Source organism: Nyctibius grandis, chromosome 5 (assembly GCF_013368605.1).
Source record: "Nyctibius grandis isolate bNycGra1 chromosome 5, bNycGra1.pri, whole genome shotgun sequence".
Taxonomy (NCBI): domain Eukaryota; kingdom Metazoa; phylum Chordata; class Aves; order Nyctibiiformes; family Nyctibiidae; genus Nyctibius; species Nyctibius grandis.
This window is the reverse complement of record NC_090662.1, coordinates 27630932-27653385: the sequence shown is the minus strand read 5'-3', so window position 1 is coordinate 27653385 and position 22454 is coordinate 27630932. Positions and strand designations below refer to the sequence as shown.

Below are 22454 nucleotides of genomic sequence, written 5' to 3'. Positions count from 1 at the left end.
CCAATGAATTTGAATTACAGACCTTAGAAACATTTGGCAAATTTCAATAAATTTTGGTAGGTCAGCGGTTTATTTCCAAGTCGTGTCCCTTTGCAGGTTTTCAAAGCACATAACTTGCAAAGTAATTGGTTTACCCTTCCCTTCCCCGTAGTCAACCAACCTATATGCAGACACATAGCTTTAGACTAATATAAATACTACTATATCTACTGCTTTTGCCCAAAGAGGAGAGTGTTGCTGGAGGAAATAAAGAAGAGAGACAGTGTAAATGGCAGGCAGGAAGCTGAGGGGCAGGATGAGGGCAGAGGCTGTGGGATCTGGTGGGGAACAGGGCTGCAACAGTCAGAGAGGAGGTGCAGGGGCTGTGGGCACTGGGGGAGTGGTTGTAAGGGAAACAGACGGGAAGAGGTGCAGATGGGGGATTAGGACACAAATACATGGTAATTCAAACTTCTTTAAATTAGATGGTCATTGCAAAATGTGGTTTGTTTGCAGTCATTGCTAGAGATTGAACTGGATGAGCTCAAGAAGTCCCTTATAATTTATATATATATATATTTTTTTAGCATCAGCCCTTCAAATTGCAACTGTTTGTTCCACTTTACATGAGTATACAAATGATCAAATACATGATCAAAGGGCTTTCTTAACTACTAATGGTTATTGTAGCAAAAAAAAAATGTAGACAAAATCAGCTCCCAGCATATGGGAACCCAATAGAGAGGTAACCTATTTATGGTATCATATATGAAATATGCTACAAACAAGACTGGAGTTTTTGAAATCAATGTTTTTCTAATTTAAATCTTACATTGTTATTAGCATATAAGGTTCTGCAGCTTCTAGAGAAAAATTCACGTATAAGAATTTAGGGCCAAAACTCCATACTAATTTTAAAAACAAAAACAAAAAACAAAACCCAAACAAACCACAAAGAAGAACCCTGTTAAAAGAACTGGCAGGAAAAAATCATTTCAGAGTGGATGATAAATGCTTATAGCAGATCAAAAAGCACATAAGAAATATACGGCTGCTAGACCAGGGCTTTGAATTAACTTTAGAAGGTTGAGCCAGGAAGCAGCAATAAGGATAAAATAAACCATGTGTTCTGGAATAATTAGATAATTCTCTGACACAGCCCACACAGTTTTGGCTGGTCCAGGCCCGTTTCATGTCTGATTCCCTGTGTTCCGATGTCATCCTCCATCCATTTCCCTCACTCCGGACTAAGTTCCTCTGCAACCACAAGCAGATGTTCTCCAGACTAAAATGCAGAACAGAGAAAACAAGCCGTTATCGGAAGGTTTGAATAGCTCATGGGGTCATATGGCATCTGCCCAGAACTGGCGATGCTTTGGAGACCCTTTAAGAGCAGGCAAATGAGCACGAAGTAGGAAGGAGACGTAATTTTATAGATCTAAATGTACCACAGCCTGTGCTCTTAAAATATCTCAGCACATCCACAGGGAAAAAGAGGGGGGAACACCACATTTACGTGATTATTTCTCAACATATTGTACTCTTAAAAATGTACTTCTGTCATTTGAGATGATTTATTGTGCTCTTCACTTGGAGCTGTTGTCAGTCAACAAGAGCTATTTCGCTAATTTACAACTGTGTCAAATCAAAGTCTTTACAGAGTTGACATTTTACCCAGATTTTTTTTTTGTGCAGGTGTTTCACTTACACAGAAGGAAGAAGCAGTATATTGTGATCAAAGAGGGCTTGAAAGTCCAGAGTGCCAACACCAACTCTTCATCAGGTGCTAGCTGACTCATTGGCCTTTAATGTGTAAAACGAGTAACTCACAATTATTAAGGTAGTAGTTGATAAGTGTCTCACCGAAGTTAACAGGAGTGGACAAATGCTGTCCTAATGAATACTGATGATGACTCTGGAGCCAGTTAATACTGCTAAAGCATTAGAAAATTTGAATAAAACGTGTGGGGAATGTTATGATTTATTAACATCAGCATTTTGTGCCTTCTCCTCTTGCTGTGGATGAAATCACTGCAGACCTGCAGGTTCCTCCTCCGGCAGCCCCACTCTGTCGCGCCCGGACCCCCCCTCCAGCACCCCCCGCAGCCGCTCTCGGCGCTTCACACCCCAGAGGAAAGTAGCAGAGGGGCTGGCGAGCAGCTGTGCCGGTCCCGGCCGGGGCGCAGCGGTGCGGAGCGGCGCGCAGCGGCGCGCAGCCCCCGCGCTCCCGCCGCGCCCCGGCCCGGCCCGCCCCGGCCCGCCCCGGCCCCCGGGCGGCCAATGCGCGGCCGGGGGAGGCAGAGCCGGGGACGGAGCCGGGGAAAACATCAAACCCAACTTTCTCACCTTGAAGGGAGCGGAGCGCTCCCAATGCTTCCCCTCCTGCCGCCCTCCCCGCCAGCCCACACTCCCCGGCAGGGCCCTCCGACGGCCCGGCCTTCCCCAGCCAGCTGCCCCCTGCCCCCCGAGGAGGAGACAGCCGAGTAGGGGGGCGCCACTGGCGACTGTCCCCTCGGTCCCTGCTGCCCGGGGGGCTGGGTGGCGGGCCGCGGCGGCGCGGCGGGGCTCGATGCGGCGGCCATGGGGCGCGGGGCCCCCCTCGGACCGCGCCTGCTGCGGGCAGCGCTGCTGCTCGCCCTCTGCCCCGCCGCCGCCAGCGGCACCTGGATGTGAGTAGCCGGGCGCGGGAGGGAGGGCTGCGCGGCGCCCGTCCCCTCGGGTCCGCGGGGCCCGGCGCTGACGCGGGGGCTGCTTCTGCAGGTGGCTGGGCATCGCCGCCGCCGGCGGGCCGGAGAAGCCGGGCTGCGCCAGCCCGCCGCTGAGCCGCCGGCAGCAGGACCTGTGCAAGCAGAAGCCGGAGCTGGTGCCCGCCATCCGGGAGGGAGCACGGCTGGGCCTCCAGGAGTGCCGCAGCCAGTTCCGACACGAGCGCTGGGACTGCCGCCTGCCGCCCGCCGCCCGCCGCGGACCCGCCGCCCTCGCCGCCGCCGCCGCCTTCGGGCACCAGCTCAGCAGCGGTGAGTGTCCGCCCCGACGGGGCCGCTGGCCCGCAGGTGCGCCCACCGCCACCCCGCCGGGGCAGGGAGGAGCGCGGGGCTCCGCCGGCTCTCCGCTCCACGCAGGACTCCCGCGGGGTTCGGGGCTCCGGCGGGGCGGGCGCGGGCACCGGCCGTGCCACCGACGGGGCCGGGGAGAGGAGTGCCGTCGTGGCGGGCGGTTACCGCATCCGCCCGGGGGGCTGACACAGGTACAAGAAATGCACCGAGCAGACAAAACCTGCCATTGTCTTTCCAAAATTATTGTTGCATATTGCAATTTCTGCTTAATGCGTCCGTGAATGACAGTGCCTTTAACAAGATCCACTTAACTGTGTTGACATGTTGTTGTTCTTAGACTGGTGTTGGTTTTATCCCCTTATGTCATAATTACTAAATGAGTGAGGTAATGAAACATAGTATTTCGAAAAGGTCTCTTGATTGCAGGTAAAAATCTGCTCACAGCACCATATGCAAGGTGAATTACCTTAAAATATGTCGTATGCACTCAATTAGGCAGTATTGCTCAGCACAGCGAGACCAAAGCTGCTTTTGTTGCATGAACTAATAATGGAATTCCTGAAATTTACACTGAAATAGGGACATTTTGCTGTATCAAATAACAGTATCAAAGGTCTTGATCCTGCTAGTTTCTTTTGAGCACTCTGCTCAATGATTTCAGCGTAGCCATTTATGTGAACTTACGTATTGGTAGAAGCATAGAATAGTTTGGGTTGGAAGGGACCTTTAAAGGTCATCTAGTCCAACCCCTCTGCAATGAGCAGGGACATCTTCAACTACATCAGGTTGCTTAGAGCCCCATCCAACCTGACCTTGAATGTTTCCGGGGATGGGACATCTACCACCTCTCTGGGCAACCTGTTCCAATGTTTCACCACCCTCATTGAAGAAAATTTCTTTCTTAAATCTAGTCTGAATCTACCCTCTTTTAGTTTAAAACCATTACCCCTTGTCCTATTGCTACAGGCCCTGACAAGAAATCTGTCTGCAATTTGTGCAATTTTCACTTTCTACTACAATACAACAATGAAAAGACCCAAACATTAATGATGAAAACATAAAAGGAGCAATAAAAAGTGATGCATATTCCAGAAAGGAGAAGAAAAAAAAAAAGGAGCAGTTTACACTACTATAAGTAGCCAAAACAGGAACTATCCTGCCCATGAGCAGAAACTTGGGAGACTGGAAATAACAACTTGTTTTTGCAACAGTGAAAATTAGTACAGTGAAATTTTAGCTGCAGTTAATAGCCAAGCATTGATTTTCAGTTTGCTTAGAGAGCATACTTTGCTTAACATGGCTTAAAGATTTGCTCTGCATGATGCCAGAAGTCTCAGAGAATGGGACTGGCTTAAGAAGCCCAGGCAGGTCCCTCCATGGTTCTTCTGAGATATAATAGGAACAGTTAAAGGCTTTTTATATTGCTGTCTTGCCCGTGGCCAGCTTATTCTAGGAAAAGCACATGGCCTAAACATTCTTGTACCATCCTGATTTCTGCCTGGTTTAAGATTCTTGGGGTTGTTTGCAACCTTTGTGAGTTAGAACAACCTCAATGTTTGCTAAATTTAGCATGAGGTGAGTTCTGGCCCTATACCAGAGTAACTCGGGATCGTGACAGCTTGAAGTTCCTCCTCTGAGATCTGAACTAATCTTCTTCAAACCAATATGAATAGTGAAAAGCAGAGTGGAGAGTAAGGGGGTGGGTGTGGTTTGTTTTGTGTTTGATTTTTTTTGTTGTTATTAAAACTTAAGTGGCTTGAAAGTTTCTGTGGCAAATAAAGTTCCCAACCAGATTTAGAAAGGAGTTACCAAAAATCACACGGTACAGGCAGCCAGAAATAGCCCCATTAATAGCGTGGTCATATGAAGAGGCCCTGAAGTCTTTTTTGGATGTGAATATCCACTACTTTAAACAAGTTAACTCTACGGACCAAGCTGTGATGGCTTTAAACTTGTGACTGTTCGCTTTTAATAATAGTCTGACTTGTAAAATCGCTTTCTACAGCTCCACCAGGAAGGTAATCAGAGGGAGTTATGAAGTAACATGCTCGTGCCTTGCTTTGTAGGCACGAAGGAGACCGCGTTCATATACGCAGTGACGTCGGCGGGCCTCGTGCATTCAGTGACACGATTGTGCAGCGCAGGAAACGTGACCGAGTGCTCCTGTGACACGAACCTGCGGCACGGGGGCTCGGCCAGCGAGGGCTGGCACTGGGGCGGCTGCTCTGATGATATCCACTACGGAATGTCATTCAGCAGAAAGTTCCTGGACGTGCCCATTAAGAATGTAACAGGCAAGAGCAGGAGCGGACTGGCGGCCATGAACCTGCACAACAACGAGGCTGGGAGGCAGGTACGTGTCACCGTTCAGAAACGGGAGCAATTGCTTGTTCGCCTTCACTGACAAAATGGCATCAAGCAAAGGAGGTCCGTCCTTGACTGCGGTACAGACGGGCCCAATTGCAAGGGCAGGACTAACATCGCCAAAGCAAATGTGTACAAACTGGGAATCAGAGCTGGTTTTAACTGACTAACTAAACTCCACAGGTTAAAATAAAATCCACAAAATAAGAATCAGATCTGGAGTGCTAATCAGAGTTATCTTAAATAGATATTTGATGTTCTGTAGCAAACTTGAAGTAGTCTTGTTATCAGCATAATACATTAGGAGTTTTTTCACTGATTATTCTGTTGTTATCATGGCCTCCATTTTTAATTCTCTCTAATACCGAATGAGCAGGCAGATTTGACATGAGGCATCATTACCCATCCGCAGTCTGGGGACCATGGCTGGGAGCAGGAGTCTAAAATCGTTCAGAGAGGAAATCTAGAGTTAACTTTTTCTTTTAAAAGATGGGCTGGAAATGACACCTCTATTTTAAAGTAGCCCTCTGTTCAGGACACTCATCAGAGAAGTCAGAGGAGACTGGCTTCGGATAGCTCTTCTTCAGCCCAAAGGACTTCAAACCCATGGTTGCAGAGGAAATGTGTGTGTGGGTGGGTGACATTGGGTCCTCCTGTCCTGTTCTGCAGAGGATGATAAATGGGGGCAGAAAGAGCCACTATAGGGAGATGTGAGTCTGTAATCTAGTGCTTGGGGCTTACACCTGGAATGGCAGAGACTTGGATTCTGGTTCTTGCTTTAAAATTATTTTCTCTGCTTAAACTTGGAGTTTTTAACTTTGTAAGTGTTTAATGGCTCTCTCTGGCCCCATAATACTTTAAATCTGTTCTGCTCAGTGACACAGCTATAACTAAAGAAAAGAAATGGAGACCCTCTGGTTTTGACTACACATATTGATGGACTCCACTGTAACTCAGTAATTTCCTGTAGCCAGAAGCAGCATCAGTGAGTTTTACTGAAAACAACTTTCCTATCTGCCATAGACAGGGAATAGCCGTAGTAAGCCATCATGAGAGCCATGGTGGTATCATTGCACACTGTTTTAATTTAAACTAACTTTTACAGTTTACAAGGTAATACATGTTATTTAATTAAGTTCTGTAGTTGGAAAGCCAGAAAATCTTTCAGGGACATAGGCCTTTTTCAGGACTGAAGTAGAAGCAGCAAACTTTAAACCTAAGTAGATGCTGAAAACAGTTACTATGAGTTTAATCAGATGCCAGTCAGCTAAATCATCTACAAGGAAAGGTGGCTGGTATTGTGTAGTAGGGGATGTTAATAAGATGAACAGAAGATTAAGTGATATTTCCTTAGGGGAAGAGCAAAGGGTCATTTATCACGTCTATAGAGAGAGTTAGTTAACGGAGGAGATAATAATCTCCATAAAATTATCTTTCTTAATTTCATTATTTTTAATATACAGTACAGATATGAAGTTTTATTTTAATACTTTTAATGTTTATCATTAGATAGTGCCATTTTCTCAGATTAGGGTGACAGTGGAAGTGTAGAGAAGAAGACTGCAAGGCTCCAGAGGAACTTCAAAGAGAAAGAGAGATGTGACTTCTGTCTTTAGATGGCAGCAACAGGTTTTCTCATTGATACCCTGTTCTCTTGTCTGCCTTTAGCTTTATGTTAGCAGCAGCAGTAGTTTGCTACACAAACTACTACCTGTCCAGTAGTACGCTGTCACAGGCTTATCTGGTGCACACGATACATACGCTCATTCCTTTACCAAGACACTGTGGGTCTTTTTTAAAAAAAAAAGTCCATCCACTGCAAGCCTGAAAGGCCAGAATACCCTTATTTCACTGATTTTGTATCCATGGTGTATTTGTTGTTCATTATCTTGGAAGAAAATATGCAGAGTATTTAGTCAGCTTCCGTGCATAAATATTTTGTAACTTAATGGCAAACTGTAGGATAAAGCAAATATTTTGACCACTGTCCAGAGTGAAAGAGAATGTTTATTGTTGGTATTTTGGACTTCTAGCAGCAATATGAGCTGAAGTATAGTTTAGCAGAACTCTTCATTTTTGTCGTTTCACAATCCTGAACTAGGAGGTGTTGGAAAAAGTTGACCTTCATGTTTTGGGGGTTACAAGAAGGATGTTTTGCAATATATTTTGGTACCTTATGACCTTTTGTAATAAATACTATCATGTTCCTGGTTCCGTGTCTTGCAAGAGCAGTCTTCCAGGGGCAATACTTCTGTGTTTGTTTGGAGTTACTAATGGAACTGGTATGTGCAGAATTCTCTTTTTCCTTTCCCATTTCCACACAAAATACTATTTTACATTTCTACATCTCATAGTTAAATCCAAGATATATCAATTCTAAAAAAGTAAGGATCCTTTGACTGAGTTGTCACCTGTTTAGGATACTAACCTGAACCTCAGAAGATCCAGATTTCATTCCTTATTCTACCACAAGGTAAATGTTCATCTTTGAGCACTGTAATATTCAGTGTACTTAGATGTGCACAAGTGAGTTGGGCACCTTTGCCCCTTATAATAAAAGGATGAGGGGAGTCAGGCAGTACGGGTTGACTATTACTGTATTAGTATTTTTTTACTGATGGAAGAATTCTGCTCAGTTTTCCACTTGTGGAAATTTATTCGATCTGCAGGACTTACTTATATTCTCACACTGAAATAGTTTGGCTCATCAGAGAGTTTATTTTTACTGATACTTGTGGGTTGGTAACAGACTCACCAACAGTCTGCAACCGTTCTTAAGTGCTGTATCTCTGGTAAGGCATGTGCTTGTCTTCATGAATAGTCCTATTAGTTCTACCAGTGGCTTAAATTAGACTGTTTGACTACAGGCATCAGTTCCCATTGCAAAACAAGTACTCGCAGCCCCTGTCCCACAGCTGAGAACAGTGCCTGCAAACAGAGAGCTTAGCTTGGAGATATTAAGCATTAATCGGCATTAAGGGCTATGCAAACTGTGATTCCACTGACACTCTCCTTTGCTGCAGACCAATCTCTGCTTTCTGCCCATCCGCCTGTTCTAGCCACACATTCCCACCCCACGCCGCTCCCTCTGTTAATTGCATTGGATCAGTGAAAGGAAGTCAGTTTAAAAATTATCTTTTTTTCAGGTTAATTTTTAACACAGATCAGCGTTCAGCACTGAGTCCAGTTCATCACTGAACCCCGCACTCTTGTTGCACTAGTACCACCAGGGCTGAGGGCAGTGAGTGGCAACAGGGGCAAAGAGGAGCTGCTCAGGTGGGCTTGTGGCTGAACACAGCACTCGTGGATCCAGCTCAGTTCCACACAGATTGTTTCTCACAAGCAGTCAGTTGCTTTCATGGCCATCCTAAGAAAAATGAAAATCTGTCCCAGCTTGCACAGAACAACACATCTATCCACCATGTTTCTGTAACAGTGCTCCTCTGAAGTTCTCTATGATAAATTTTGTTCCTTGGGGAGAATCGTCTCACAATTTCACAAATAACTGAAAAGATTCACCATGTGAATCTAAAGGTGTGAAACTGAGAACTGTTTGTGGAGTCAGTCTGGAAGTCACGCTCCCAGTAACTCTGTGCATCCCAGTAACTCTGTGCACTGCTGAGACACAGGCGTGTGTAGCAGCCACGTCCCACCAGAAGGCTGCGTTGGCTCTACAGGCACCACCTTAGGCACCTCTCTGCTTGCAAGAAAACAGTGAGAGAAGATTCCTAGTCCCTACATTTTGCTAGATGTTCAACTATGGGAGTTCGTTCACTAAAGTTCACATGACAGCCTGAGGTCCAGCAGCATGTTTTGTGATCAGCCAAAGCAAGATGTCAGCTCCCTGTGCTGGCAGTAGAGGCACCCCAAAATATGTTGGAGTCCAACCAGAAAACTTGCCCATCCTAGCAGCTGAGAAGCAATAGCCTGGGGTCATGCACAACTGTGATGACACCATAAATCATTCTAAAACAGAGTGCATCAAAGCTTCATGTGAGAATCCTGAGCAATACAGAATAAAAACACAAATGTTTGTAACTGCTATGGATGTCCTCAGTGTTTCCACACTCAATCACGTTTGTAGCTCTTTCATTCATCTGATCATCAATACACTGCTAATGTATGCTGCATTTTTCTATTTTGATATCAACCTGAGACTGCAACATCACTTTCTGCTCCTGTCTAGAAACTCTGTCTCCCTTTTGTTTTCATTAATTCATCCTCAGAGAAACACTCTGAGTGTCATCTGCTGGACTACTTGCCCACGTGGAAGTCACTCACCCTTAGCACCTAGCAGACATGTCCAGTGCTTCCCCTGACAATTTTTGGATCCTTCTGCCTCATCCAGACTTAACTATGCCTGATTCTAGCAGACTTGGAATTACACTTCTTTTCCAAGCCAAACTGTATATTTTTCCCCTGTTGTTTCTTCCCTAGTTAGTATCCTGTCATACTGCAGTGGAAGCAAGGATTACACCTGTAACCTTATAAATCTTACAGCACAATGTGATTTCAAACTACTTTGAGATTCTAGTTACTTGCCTTGATACAAATAACTAATCATTTGAAATTGGAAAATACTATTAAATCCCTTCTGTTTGTAAATTGTGTTTAAAATTTATCTTTTGATATGGTGTTTCTCTTTTCCTTGACGCTTTATTAGGTTATCAGTACTCTAACAAAGACTTTCTGTCCTTGGATCTCAAATTCTCACCTGCCTCTATCATTGTTACATCTTAATGACGCATATTCTAACTACACAGTGATTTCCTTATTGAGAGATTCTTGACATGCAACCACAAGGTCAAGTCTATCTATTAAACAGAAACTAGCCTGTGGAGGAATATATACAGAATATAAGTATACAGAATATAAGTATCTGTAAGAATTACTGTCAGTTGATTTGCCACTGAAAGAGTCTGTGCTCTGGCGTGAGGGTCTGCTTGTTGCAATGTTCTTATTTCTTCCAGGACAGGGAAAAATCTCCGATCCCAAAAGCAATCCACAGCACCTGGAAATATCTCCTGTACTGGTGCATCACTTCACCAGGTTTAGTTTGCAAAGGCTAATGGCTGTTCTAGGTCAGGGCATACACCTGCTCTTTCTTGCTAATGGTTCTTTGAATGCCTTGCTTGTTTGGCTTCCATAGTAACCTCTACCAACAAATAGGTCCTGTTCGTTCACCAAAGATGTGACTCCAAGCAAACACTTTAGTCACGTGTATTTTTAATAATATTTGTAGAGTTATATGCAAATACCAACTCAGGCTTGGGTATTGACCTGAGGACATTGGCAGAACATGCCAGGAGGCCTCAAATCCCACTGAAACCAATGGATTTAACCACGCTGGACTCATCCCAAACTTCAGTGACCACATTCACCATGATGAAAAGTCCCAGTTTTTAACACACAGGGTAGAAACAGATCATTTTATCTGCTCTGTGCCTTGACTAGCTCTGAAACTTTGAGGATGGCATTTGTGCTACCTGAGCTACAAATAAGCGGTCTGGGACTTGAGTTTATGACTGGTCCTGCATAGGGTCAGGAGGGCTCAGTAGGATTTCTGGGCTCTGATCTCACTAGAGAATCAAGGCTTAGGAACAGGCACAAATGAAACTACTTTCTCAAGGGAAACCAGAGGAGGGTGTTAGATGGATGTCTTTTGGGTTTTTATTCCCTAAGACAGTTTGAGAAAGATATAGATTGACAGCGGTTAATATTTGTGGGGGCTGTGGGGTAAGTGAAGGTTTAGGGTGAGATGTAATATCATGAAGTTGGGGGGAGGTTTTGTCTTCCCCATTTTGTGGAAAGTAGCAGTTCTTCCACAGACAAATAATTTGAAATCTGTATTGGCCTTGCTACATGAGAAGTTTCAAGAGAAACTTACTATGATTTAATTTAAAATTCATGCTTTTTGTTACATTTCCTAATTGCCTTGATTATGGAAATTAAGTATGGGGGGGAAAGGTTAGTAAAATGGAAGACGGTAACGTGGGCTTTCCACATCATTAACCAATGGCCCGTATGAGTCTACACGATGGCTCCAGAGAGGACGTTAATGGAAAGGTAATGCAGAACAAAACAAAAATTATGATACCGTGTCCTTTTGGTGTATCTGTGCATGTGACAATTTTTCTGTGAATTTTTCCAAACTCTAATGTGAGATGTGTCACAGGTCTAATTGTATCATTTTATACTATGACTATTAGATATTCCAGAAGGAAGTATTATATTGATTATCTGCTGACTATTTGAGTTGTAGTCCCAGATAAAGAAAGTTACTGCTTGTTTACAGATTCCAGTTCTTTGAGGCTTGGTCTCCTATAAACTGAGCCAAAATTCTTGTGTGTTGCAAAAGCTTAACGCAGGCTGCAGATTCCCAGTTGTTGGTCAGACACTTATTGTTCAGCCGAGTGCTTGCTTCTGCATGGGCGTGGAAAAGTAGCCCATCTAAGAGTATTTTAATGCTGATAATAACTGTGGAAATTTTGCTAAAACATTGAAAGTTATAAAAGTGATATAAATGCAACTATCAAATTGTGTTAAATAGAGCCATTATGCAACTGGAAACACCAGAAACCCATGACAGTACTAGTGTGCCTAAATTACAAGAACAGGGCTTGGTCCTGTAAGTGAAAAGCACCTGAGATTCACTCCAGAATACCTGAGTTGAAGATACCTCTGCTGAGCTATAGAGGCTCCTTTGACAGACTTTCCATGGAGCTCAGAGACATGGGCATCCTCCTGCTCTGCTGACACAGGTCTGCCCCGAGGCGCCTACAGGCTGTACGCTGCACTGGTACGGATGCTGAGCCACGCTGGTTGCACAGACACTATTGTGACACCTCAAACCACTCCAATGGCCTTAGTTACAGACTGTGTTGTGAATGTTTAGTGATCTTGATGGTAGCCGCAAGGCACCCTTAAAAGATGGCATAGACGTGCCCAGTAAATGTCTTCCAATGTAGGAACGAGCCCTATCCCTGCTTCCCCTCCTGCTACTCCCCCCAAGGACTGTTTGCATTCCAGGAGGTTTGCATGGCAGGAGGATCAATACAGGATGTGTCATTCCAGGTATTTAGGATCCTCCAGAATGAAAAGCCAGCCAGAAATACAAGCTTTCATTATTGTGATTCGATATTACTATGTTATTGCCATTGCAAAGTGCAAATGCAGAGCACTTCTGAAGGTCAGGCTTCCCATAGTGGGGGTCCGGAGTTGGAAACCTGATTCCTAACATGTATCCTCCTGTGCTCTGGCTTCCCCATCACTGAAATGGCAATGGCAGCTGTAATATTAAATACTTTGAGATCTCTATGTTACTGATGTCAGGCAGTATTCCTAATGAATGAAAGACCACATCCAAATGTCATTCTCTGTTTGCTTTCAGGCTGTAGCAAAGCTGATGTCAGTGGATTGTCGTTGTCACGGTGTTTCTGGGTCCTGTGCTGTGAAAACTTGTTGGAAAACAATGTCCTCCTTTGAAAAGATTGGCTGGTTTTTAAAGGATAAGTATGAAAACAGCATACAGATATCAGACAGACTGAAAAAAAAGCTACGCAGGAAAGAGAAAAGCCAGCGGAAAATACCAATTGGGAAAGAAGACCTGCTGTATGTGAATAAATCCCCTAATTACTGTGTCGAAGACGAAAAATTGGGGATCCCTGGGACTCAGGGAAGGGAATGTAACCGCACCTCGGATGGACCCGATGGCTGCAACCTGCTCTGCTGTGGGCGCGGGTACAACACGCACGTCGTCAGGCACGTGGAAAGGTGTGAATGCAAGTTTGTCTGGTGCTGCTACGTGCGCTGCCGGCGGTGTGAGACCATGACCGACGTACACACCTGCAAGTAAGATGGAGTACAGAAAACATGGCCAAACCATTCCGCACTGTTTGGTACACACAACAAGGCAGTAATTACTCCTACCATGTGGGACTGCAGGGGGATCAGCCCCAGGGGGAATGGGTATTGCCAAACAATGGGTAGTCCAAACATTTGCCGTATGAAAGAGCAACCGAGTGAACGGCAGCCTGCATGCAGGGACAGCTAAAACAACGAAAAAGGACTCCTGATGACGCTTTTGAACATGTAACTCCATGAGCAGGGACAGACTCTAAATTTTCCAAGTCTTCAACAGCCACAGCATCCTGAAGATCCATGTGCTCAGTAGGTACAGTGGAGAAAACTCAAGATCTCATTAGCCAGAGACTAAAGAGTTAAGAGGGCGCGTAAGACACATTAGAGATAATCTTTATGTCTGTATTTTTAAAATTGGGACTAGATGATCCACTAGATGGTTCATTTCTGTAGGCTTTAGGAAAAAAAGAAGATAGGGAAAAATGTTTTGCTGTTGACCATGAAGCATTCGCTTTGTGACCATTCAGAAAGCTGTCTTCTGCATAATGTGCAGGAACATGTCTGGTACTGAGAAACACGCATGACTGCAGAGAGCTGGGCACTGCCTGGGTGGACAAGGAGGGTCCATCAGTGTGGAGAAAGCTGTGTCCACAGTAGAGGGGCTGGAGCACATCTTGGTGCTCCATGAATGGTGTACAAAATAGCAACCTTGGGATTTTTTTATAGATTGTCTTTCAAATGCACAAAGGACAGGTCTGAGGAGGGACAGAAAGAAATAGTTTGGTATTTGAAGGAAATAAAATCCTTCACAGGCATTTCCTCAGTATCTGTAAAATTTGTGAGTCCACCTGTCATCACCCCATTGTTGGACTGTATGCAATAACCTGCTGTGTTCAACCATCTTGCTGGTGGTTCACCATCATTTTCACAATTAACCATATGAGATTCAGCCAAAGAAAACTTTGCTTTCTCTTATAGAAGCAGCAGCTAGAACTTTTCATGAAGTTGCATCCTGAGTAAGTTCAATGCACAATGTAACTTATGGATTGGTTCACACCACTAAAATATTTAAACTGTTTTTGATAATATTTTCTCCCCCTCCATATGTTGGCTCAATTTTATTTTACATCTGTGAAAAGTTGTTTATTTCTATGCAGTGATTTAATGCCTGGCTTAAAAAGCATCACGTGAAAGGATTTCTGTTGTTTAAATGTGCGAAGACCTATTTTTGATAAGACAAGAAAGTTTATGTTTTGTAAATATTTAAATTATGCAAGTTATGTAAAAGGTTTCCAAAACTAATGTGATAAGATTACAGCTTTTGACATTTGTTGGTTAGATACTTTTACTATTGTAGTAGCCTTTAATTGATTTTTATTTGCATGTGCAGGGGGAAATTAGTCAGAGAATTACATAAACGTTCTTTTTTTTACCATGAGGATGGTTATAACTATTGCAGTTAACACACACTGATGAGAAACACTTACTATGATTTTCTAGATGATCAGTTTATTAATATTCTGTATACTTTTTTTTCAATCCATTTTACAGGGAAATCCCAGCTCCAGCATAAGTGCAGAACTCCCACTGACATCAAGGGGACTTGCAAGGGGTTGCAGTCCCTTAACTTGTTCCACACTAACAGCCAGTTTTTAGAAAGAAATAATCTTAGACAGTTTGGTTGAAGCTTTCAAAGTTACTTTGAGGAATTAATTCCCTAGCTGTCAATTCTTTTCCTGTGGAAGATGGTGACCAGATTCCGTGTCACTCTTTACCAGATGTGTAGGTCAGGAGGAAGCAAACAAAATTTTCTGCGTTGTGGTACTTCACTGCCTTATGTGGAGTATTTTAGGAACACCAGTTCAACAACAAAGTCCTTTATCTGCTGGTTCTTTTTGGACCTTCCCTCCACATTTGGCCAGTCTGTCTCCATTAACCTAGCCAGATAACTATCCTGAGGCCACAAAATCTGCTCTCTGTGGGAAGGGTGCTCAGCATCCCAGTAGCTGTCACAGGAGGTTTCAACACTCTTCCTGTGAAAACTTGGATGGGGAGGACGCATCCTGGTGGGAGACCCTGAAGAGAGAGTTGTGAGCTCCAGGTTGTTCCCATCTTCCAGTGATGAAAATAAACCCACAGTCTCCACAGCACCTATTGGCAGCAGAGATGGGACATCCTACTGGTCATTGTTGAGATGAAAGTGCTGTAGAGACGGCCTCTCTCTCTTTCTGAATCTGCCCTACATCAAGATGCTGGCAGAGGTGAGTGCCTTGGTGCCCCACGTGAGGCTGCTCCCAGCAGTGCCTCCACTGAGTTCAGTGTTGAGCTCACCACTGTTTTGTTGTATGGGGCTCCAGCAGGAATGAGTCATTGGGAGTTCAGTGTGGAGACCAAGATCTTCCCTTGAAGCAGCCCCAGTCTGTATCTCAACACTACTTTAGCTTTTACCCAGCCTAAAGGTTCTTCCATGCCTGATCTGTGAAGTAAGGAAAATTGCCAATGTACTTGGTATGCCTTAACTTCTGGCAGGGTAGGAGATGGGGATAAAATTGTCCTGGACTGCTGGGCCTAAGGTCAGCTTTAGAGATTTTCTCATGAGAAAAATCTCGGTAGCCTGTTTCTGTGGGTTTGAAGGGGAAGGGCACTCACATCAGCATTGCACGGAGACATGGGGCAGTCATGATGCAGCCAATGCAGTCTGGGTGTCTCTTGCCTGCTTGGATAGCCAGTATTTGATTCTGCGTTATTTTTGAGAGGTCATCTAGTTCCAAAAAAATATCTTTTTGTTCTTAAATGTTGTTAATAAAAGATTTTTTTCTGGTTTTGCGGGGGGGAAGAGTTTATTTTTTCAAAGAATGACAAAAGACAATGAAGAGAAGCAGCAACACACACAGTTATGAAAGCTACAATGGCTGAGCAAACAAGGTCACAAGGGTTTGAAGCTTCACTGGCAGCAGAAGGACCCATCTTGCCTCTGAGAAACTGAAGAGAGCTATTTCATGGGAAGTGGCATTACCTTTTCTGCACCAAGGGCACAGTACTGGTGAGAGCAGGTACATGTGGTCTGAGGGGCTGCTGCTCACTATCCTGCTGCACTAATGTCAGGAGCTTGGAGGGGGAGCAGAAGCAAAGCTGAGTGCATTGGGGAGACTGGAGCATGAGCCCCTCTCTTTACCTATCACAGCTGAAATTGCTGTTTCAGTTAAGCTCTAGTGTAACTTATCTAAATTACATCCATAGAACTAGTTCTGGATGGGCAGCATCTATAAAAGCAATTCTGGATGGGATCAGGATATGAACATTGTTTTGTAGTAGCATGAGGGCTAAAAAAATTAGCTGACATCTATTGCAGTATTTATTCCATAAAACTGCCTTTACTCCTTCCACACTCTGGAAAAATTCTCCTTGGGTGACAGCAAGAGGGAGAACCATCTGCAAGACAGCATGCCTCCTTAGCTTTCAAAGAGGAGCCTATGTATGACATATGTGGTTCAGATAATTTTGTGGGCATATGGCACTGGGATGAGTTTCATTCACTCAGTTTACTAGGGTGGCATTTTTTTCTCAGTGCTGGGACTGAAGGATCAAGGTTGTTGACTTTGAAAACACAACTTTATAACGCTCTTGTATAGCTTTGCAATAATACATCCTTTCTCTTTGAAAGTAGCTATGTGTGTGCTTATCTGAGCAAGAGAGATTAGAAAAAAATTTGAAAGACATTCACAGTTTGAGTGGGGGAAAGGTTTTATCTCAGTCCTGTTCCCTCACACTGTGCTTTTATGCACAGAGCAGCAGTTTGTGAAAAGTAGCAAACCTGTGAAAAATGCCACAAGTTTACTTTTTGAAGAAAGGATAATTTCACCTCTTCTGAAAGTGAAAATTACATATGCCATCTTGGAAACAGAAATGCACGTGGACTGGCTGTGTGTTTTAAGAACCAAGTTGTGTTGACTGAAGTGCTGACATACTCAGAGGAGTTACTGCAGGAGTTCAGCTGGTCAGTCTGTGGACATGCCAGCCTGTGCATGCATCGGCAATGGGAGAACACCGTCCTGTCTTTGCCTGTGGGAGATCCCTTGTCCAAGGATGTGTGGTAAATGGAGATTGTCTCCATGGCTATCAAAATGTGTCTGTGCTGGGCAGCACTTTTCAGTGAATGACGAGTATGTGAAATGTGTAAAGTAAACAGCAACAATTAGCATTAGTCATTCGGAGGAAATGGTGTTAAAAGGACATCCACATGGGCTGAGGTTTCTGATGGAGATGAGATGTTTGATTTCATCGAAGGATGAGGTTTCATAAGATAGCAAACTTGACTTTAGGGTGGTTCCTCACAGATTAAAACTGACATGGCTAAGTCATGTAAAGTGCTGACCTGGTACCAACTCACTCTGCTGGCTAACGTTTATTAAAAACATGTAAAAGGATCATCCCACTGTGGCAGACTTCATGCGAAATGAGGCACTGTCTGTCTGAGCCCTCTAAGGTATTGTAGACATCACACAGGGTGGAATATCGGGAAGTATCAGAGCAGAATAAATGTTATTATTTGTTCTAGATAACCTGCTGAAATTGCTAATTGTTAATCATTTCCTGATTGTATCCCGTCTATCCTGCCAGGTAATCTGGAGTGCCCAGATCCAGTAGCAGTATTAATGGTGAATGCAGTATCATGACTTTATTTTTCATTTCACGCAAGGATTTGCAATAGCATTTTTTAGGATTTTACATACTTCCACATTTTTTGCTGTCACTGAATCAGCACAGGCAGACAGTAGCTAACAATACCTGAGAAACCAGGCTTCACACCGAGATGTCCAATGAGCATCACTAAGGAGGGTAGTAGTAGTAGTAGTAGTATTCTGACTATAAATGGAAAACTGTGGAGAAATTACTTGCTCAGCATCACTTGCAAAAGCAGGGGCAGACCTAGGTTTAAAAAAAATAATAGGCAGGTCTCCTGATTACCAACCTAATGCTTTAGCTGTGTGGTCACTGCATTTGTTTCTCAGCCCATGTAGTTTGAAAACTGTGGTTTGCCAGGTGGGACTGTACAGTTACCATCTGAGTTGTGACTACTGGGCAACTCCTGCTGCAGGGCCCACTACAGGTTTTCAAGAACAGGCAAAGACTAAAATAATCAGATGGCTAAAACTGCATTTCCTAAACATGGCCTCCTGTGGTTTGTATTTCTGGAAGTCAAATATGCTTTTTTCCCTCACACAAATGACAAATTCATCCTGAAGTGAATGGTGTCTGTGAACTCCACATTAAATGAATAGTGCAGATAATTAATGCTAAAATACCTGTGCCTGTCCCAGAGTCTGCTGTTACACTGAATCAACAGCTGTGTAATTCCACAGGTAGTTCTGTTAAATAACTAATGGTTTACTCAGCAGAGAATGAAATGGGAATTAATCCTCTCTGGCCACTGTGTCAGCTCTGCAGCGCTGAAAGTATGGTGTCAGGCAGGAACATGAGACTGCAATCCATTTCACAGCTAGCAGATAACGCTGACCTGTGATCCCTCTGGCCGAGGATGGAGTTTGGCTGCTGGGGCTGGCTGTAGCTGGATGGCCTTCGGTGAAGGGGAGCTATCACTTCGTTTGCACAGCAAAGAGGTGTAACAAATAAGGTGTCTATGAGAGTGAAGGCAGACACACACGTGGAGTTTAGATGCACTAATTGAACTGGAGAAAGATAGAGAGATTCATTAGAGGATAGCGCCACGTACCTTGTGAAACCTGCTGAACCTGAGCCTGCAAGCATAAGCACAGCTTGTCACAGGCTAAAAGATCAGAGCCTGGCTCAGGGTTTGGCCATTTCATTTGTCTCTCAGCCTTGCTATGTTTATGACTCTACAGTGTAATTTTAACTGAGCTGCACATTTTCCTTGTTAATGCTTCAAGAATCATCAGCTTACCATCCATTTTTATATTATTTTTATAATATCAAGTTATGTATCAGGATGCCTTAATTAAAATGCTGAAACTTGATTAAGAATCTATAATAATTTTCCCCAAAGCCCTGAAAATTTGTGTTTGATTGTGGAGCAGAGTGAAACACATTTCACGAGCATTTCTGTTTTCTAGAGAAAAAGCTTGACACTATACTAGGGGCTAAAACCAGACTGCAGTATGATTTATGTTGATGATGATTTACTCTCTGTGCTGAAAGATACATTGTGCCTCGTGTCAGTAGCACAAAACCGGCTGACAACTGAAACAATGTCCCATTCTCTTACATAGAGCAATCTGCCACATAATCTATGAAATTAATTTGACACTCTATTGTGTCTCAGTATGTGCTAAATAATATTTTGACATTAAACATGCTGAGTTTTTAGAGGATCTATATATCATTAAGAGAATCAATGTGCAGAGGAACACAACAGCAAGATACTATTCAATTCCAGTTTAAGATGTGCTCTTCAGGTTTTTAAAAAACAATTCTGGCTAGTCAGTGCTGATTATACCAATGGGAGCAAATACAGAAGTTACGTGAAACTTAAAGAACTAAGTTGTTAAGTTTTACACTTGCTGACTTTGGGGCTGTAGGCTGCAGTCTCATGGCAGGCTGGGTTTGCCCGCCGGGTTGGCTGAGCATCTGCTCAGGCTCCCTACCCCCTGCCCTGACCCCAGCCCGTCGATCGGTTTAACGATATGGTTCACAGAAACACGCCACAAACAATAGATTTGGCTCAGTTTGGAGCAGTAAACTGCAGCAAGGACATGGCAGTAAGAACTCAGGGAGGTGACCAGGAGTAGTAAGTCCGTGAGCTGACCATGCTGCCGACATCAGAATATTGTCCAACTATGGATTCACACTTTACGTGCGTTGAAAACTCCAGGTTTTTAACATAAAACAAACCAACAAAACTAAAACCCACACGTCATGAATGGAGAGTATTTGACAGAAGTTCTACAAAGCAGCTAGTGAAATAAGCCCATTTTAGTGATTTCTTTGCAAGAGATTTAGGTAGAACCAACTTTTGGGATTATCCAATGCTACAACCACCTCTTGTACAAGTTTTAAGATCCCTCACAATGTGCTGATATTGCGCCCTCTCAGGAAAACAAGCCAGACACGTGCAATAAGAAGGGTTGATGCTTCAGAGCAGACACATTTTTCATTGATCAATGATTTTATGGCACTACAACAGCAAGTAACCTCTTTAAGAAGCCCTCCTTGCTTTGGGTCACTCAGGACTAAACAGCACTAAGGCAAGACAGAACAGTATCATACTCTTTGCTGAGACCGTATTTGGGGTAACACAATTCTGTTCACCTAAATAACCTTGAAATACTAATTGGGTTCAGTGGTTTGTTTTTTTTTCCATTTGCTGACTATCCCATAATTGCAATGCTAAGAAACCAGTCTAAACCTCTTCCATTGTAGCACAAGATCAGCAAGAGGAACAGAATTAACCAGCTGCCTTAGGCTGCCTCCAGGGATCAGAAATTTCCTGTAGAGGATGGAGTGATTTCTCTGCTTTTTACACAGTACAAAAGATGGCTGGACTGTTACAGTGCTCTGTACTGATCCCTAACCCTCTCCGTATACATTCTAAAGCCCTGAAAGAAAGTTTTCATTTCTACATACTTCAAAGGAGAATAAACAGATGATGTTAATTTTATTTACTAATACACCACAAAACTTAACATAAGGTATAGTTATCTACATTGTGCATTAGGTGCTTTCAAGACATCTGTGAGGCCTTAGCTATGAAAGCCATAAATCAAGACATTATCCACTAAGTTTTATGTCCTGGTTTGGCCTAAAACAGACCAATTTTCCTTTCAGGGATTTTTTACTTTCAGCTAAGTCTCTTCTAAGTAACTGCACTTTCTGAAAGTAACTGCATGTTTTGCAGACAGTGTCTGCTTCTAGGACTGATAACGCTCAAAGTTTGTAGTTATCACTGAGGGACCGGTAGGGATGTTATGCAGAAAGGCTCTTGCTGTACTTATTCTTAGAGAAACCAAGGTCACTGCTAAATTCCTTACTGCTTACGAGTGAAGAGCTGAAGGGGGGGTCGCACCTGCAGGGAGAAGCGGACAGGGCAGGTGACCCAAAATTGACCAACGAAGGTATTCCATCCCATACACGTCATTCTCAGTATAAAGAGGGGGGATCACGAGGGTCTTACCCCTTTTTCTGCCATGGCCGGTGTCCGAAGGGACTCTGTCTGTTTCCCTGCTGCCTCTGATCCCGATCTGTGTGTCCCTGAATCCAGTCCCCGTCCGCTGCTGGGCCCAGCCTGGGCATTCCCGGAGCCTGCCCTGCAGTGCTGGGTGTGATGTGACCGACATCGGGGGAGCCCAATCTTGGTTTTGTATATATTTAATTACTTCCACTATTATTATTATACTCTTTTTTGTTATTATAGTTTATTAAAACTGCTTTAACTTTCCAACCCATAAGTTGCTCTCCCTTTTCCCTTTCCCTTCCCCTTCTGGGCGGGGAGGAGGGTTAACAGAGGGCATCTGCCACGGGTTTAATAGCCGGCCCAGCCTTAAACTGTGACATTTTCCAATGGGAAGGATGATTCAGCTGCCAAGAGGCTGTACTGATAAAGACAATGTTGAAATATTCAAGGCTGAGGAAGATAACTAGCCAGAGAGGATTGCTGCAGCATTTGGTAGGAAAAAACACTTGCAGACTACGTTCCACAGAAGACAGCACTCCCTTCCACCCCCATCCATCAAGCTTAAAGAGGAGACATGATTCCTCCTCAGCTGGGAGTGCCTTTTTTAATGTCAATGAGGTTACAGCTATATCTTGCTATGGACAACATCCTAAAAAAGGAACAGACCTTTTTGAGGGAAAGGATGATTACGGATTTACAGATTATAGCAATTTAAAAAGGATAAATGCAAGATTAAAGAACTGGGTTGCATGTTCTAGAAAGGAACAGATAAGGCCAGCAAGAATCTAAAAGACATCTAAGAGGAGAGCCATCAATTTTCAATTTGCAAAGAAGTAATCATTAATCTTCAGAAAAGAAGATTTGGATGGTACACGAGACAACCTATCTAGCTGGATAGCTAAGCATAGCAAGAGACATCTGAGGAACCAGTTTTCACCTGAGTCTATGAATGATGCATTAGATCTTGTTTGTAAGGGGCAACTACAGGAGCAGCGAGGAGAAACTAAAAGTGGTTTTAAGCTGATAGTAAGATAATCAGAAATGTA

General features: G+C 43.7%; 1 protein-coding gene across 1 annotated transcript; it reads left to right on the top strand.

The window, feature by feature from the left end:
- The first annotated feature begins 2559 nt into the window (after nucleotides 1–2559).
- WNT16 (Wnt family member 16) lies at nucleotides 2560–13254 on the top strand. Its single transcript, XM_068402060.1, has 4 exons — nucleotides 2560–2648; nucleotides 2740–2996; nucleotides 5102–5388; nucleotides 12790–13254. Exons 1-4 carry the CDS (start codon nucleotides 2560–2562, stop codon nucleotides 13252–13254), a joined length of 1098 nt encoding a protein of 365 aa, XP_068258161.1.
- Nucleotides 13255–22454: the final 9200 nt, after the last annotated feature.

Bases quoted from the DNA above. Each gene is read 5' to 3' on its own strand.
- WNT16 (XM_068402060.1), top strand. From the start codon at position 2,560: ATGGGGCGCGGGGCCCCCCTCGGACCGCGCCTGCTGCGGGCAGCGCTG. The intron at 2,649-2,739 runs GTGAGTAGCCGG...CTGCTTCTGCAG, and splicing joins GCCGCCAGCGGCACCTGGAT to GTGGCTGGGCATCGCCGCCG. The intron at 5,389-12,789 runs GTACGTGTCACC...GTTTGCTTTCAG, and splicing joins ACAACGAGGCTGGGAGGCAG to GCTGTAGCAAAGCTGATGTC.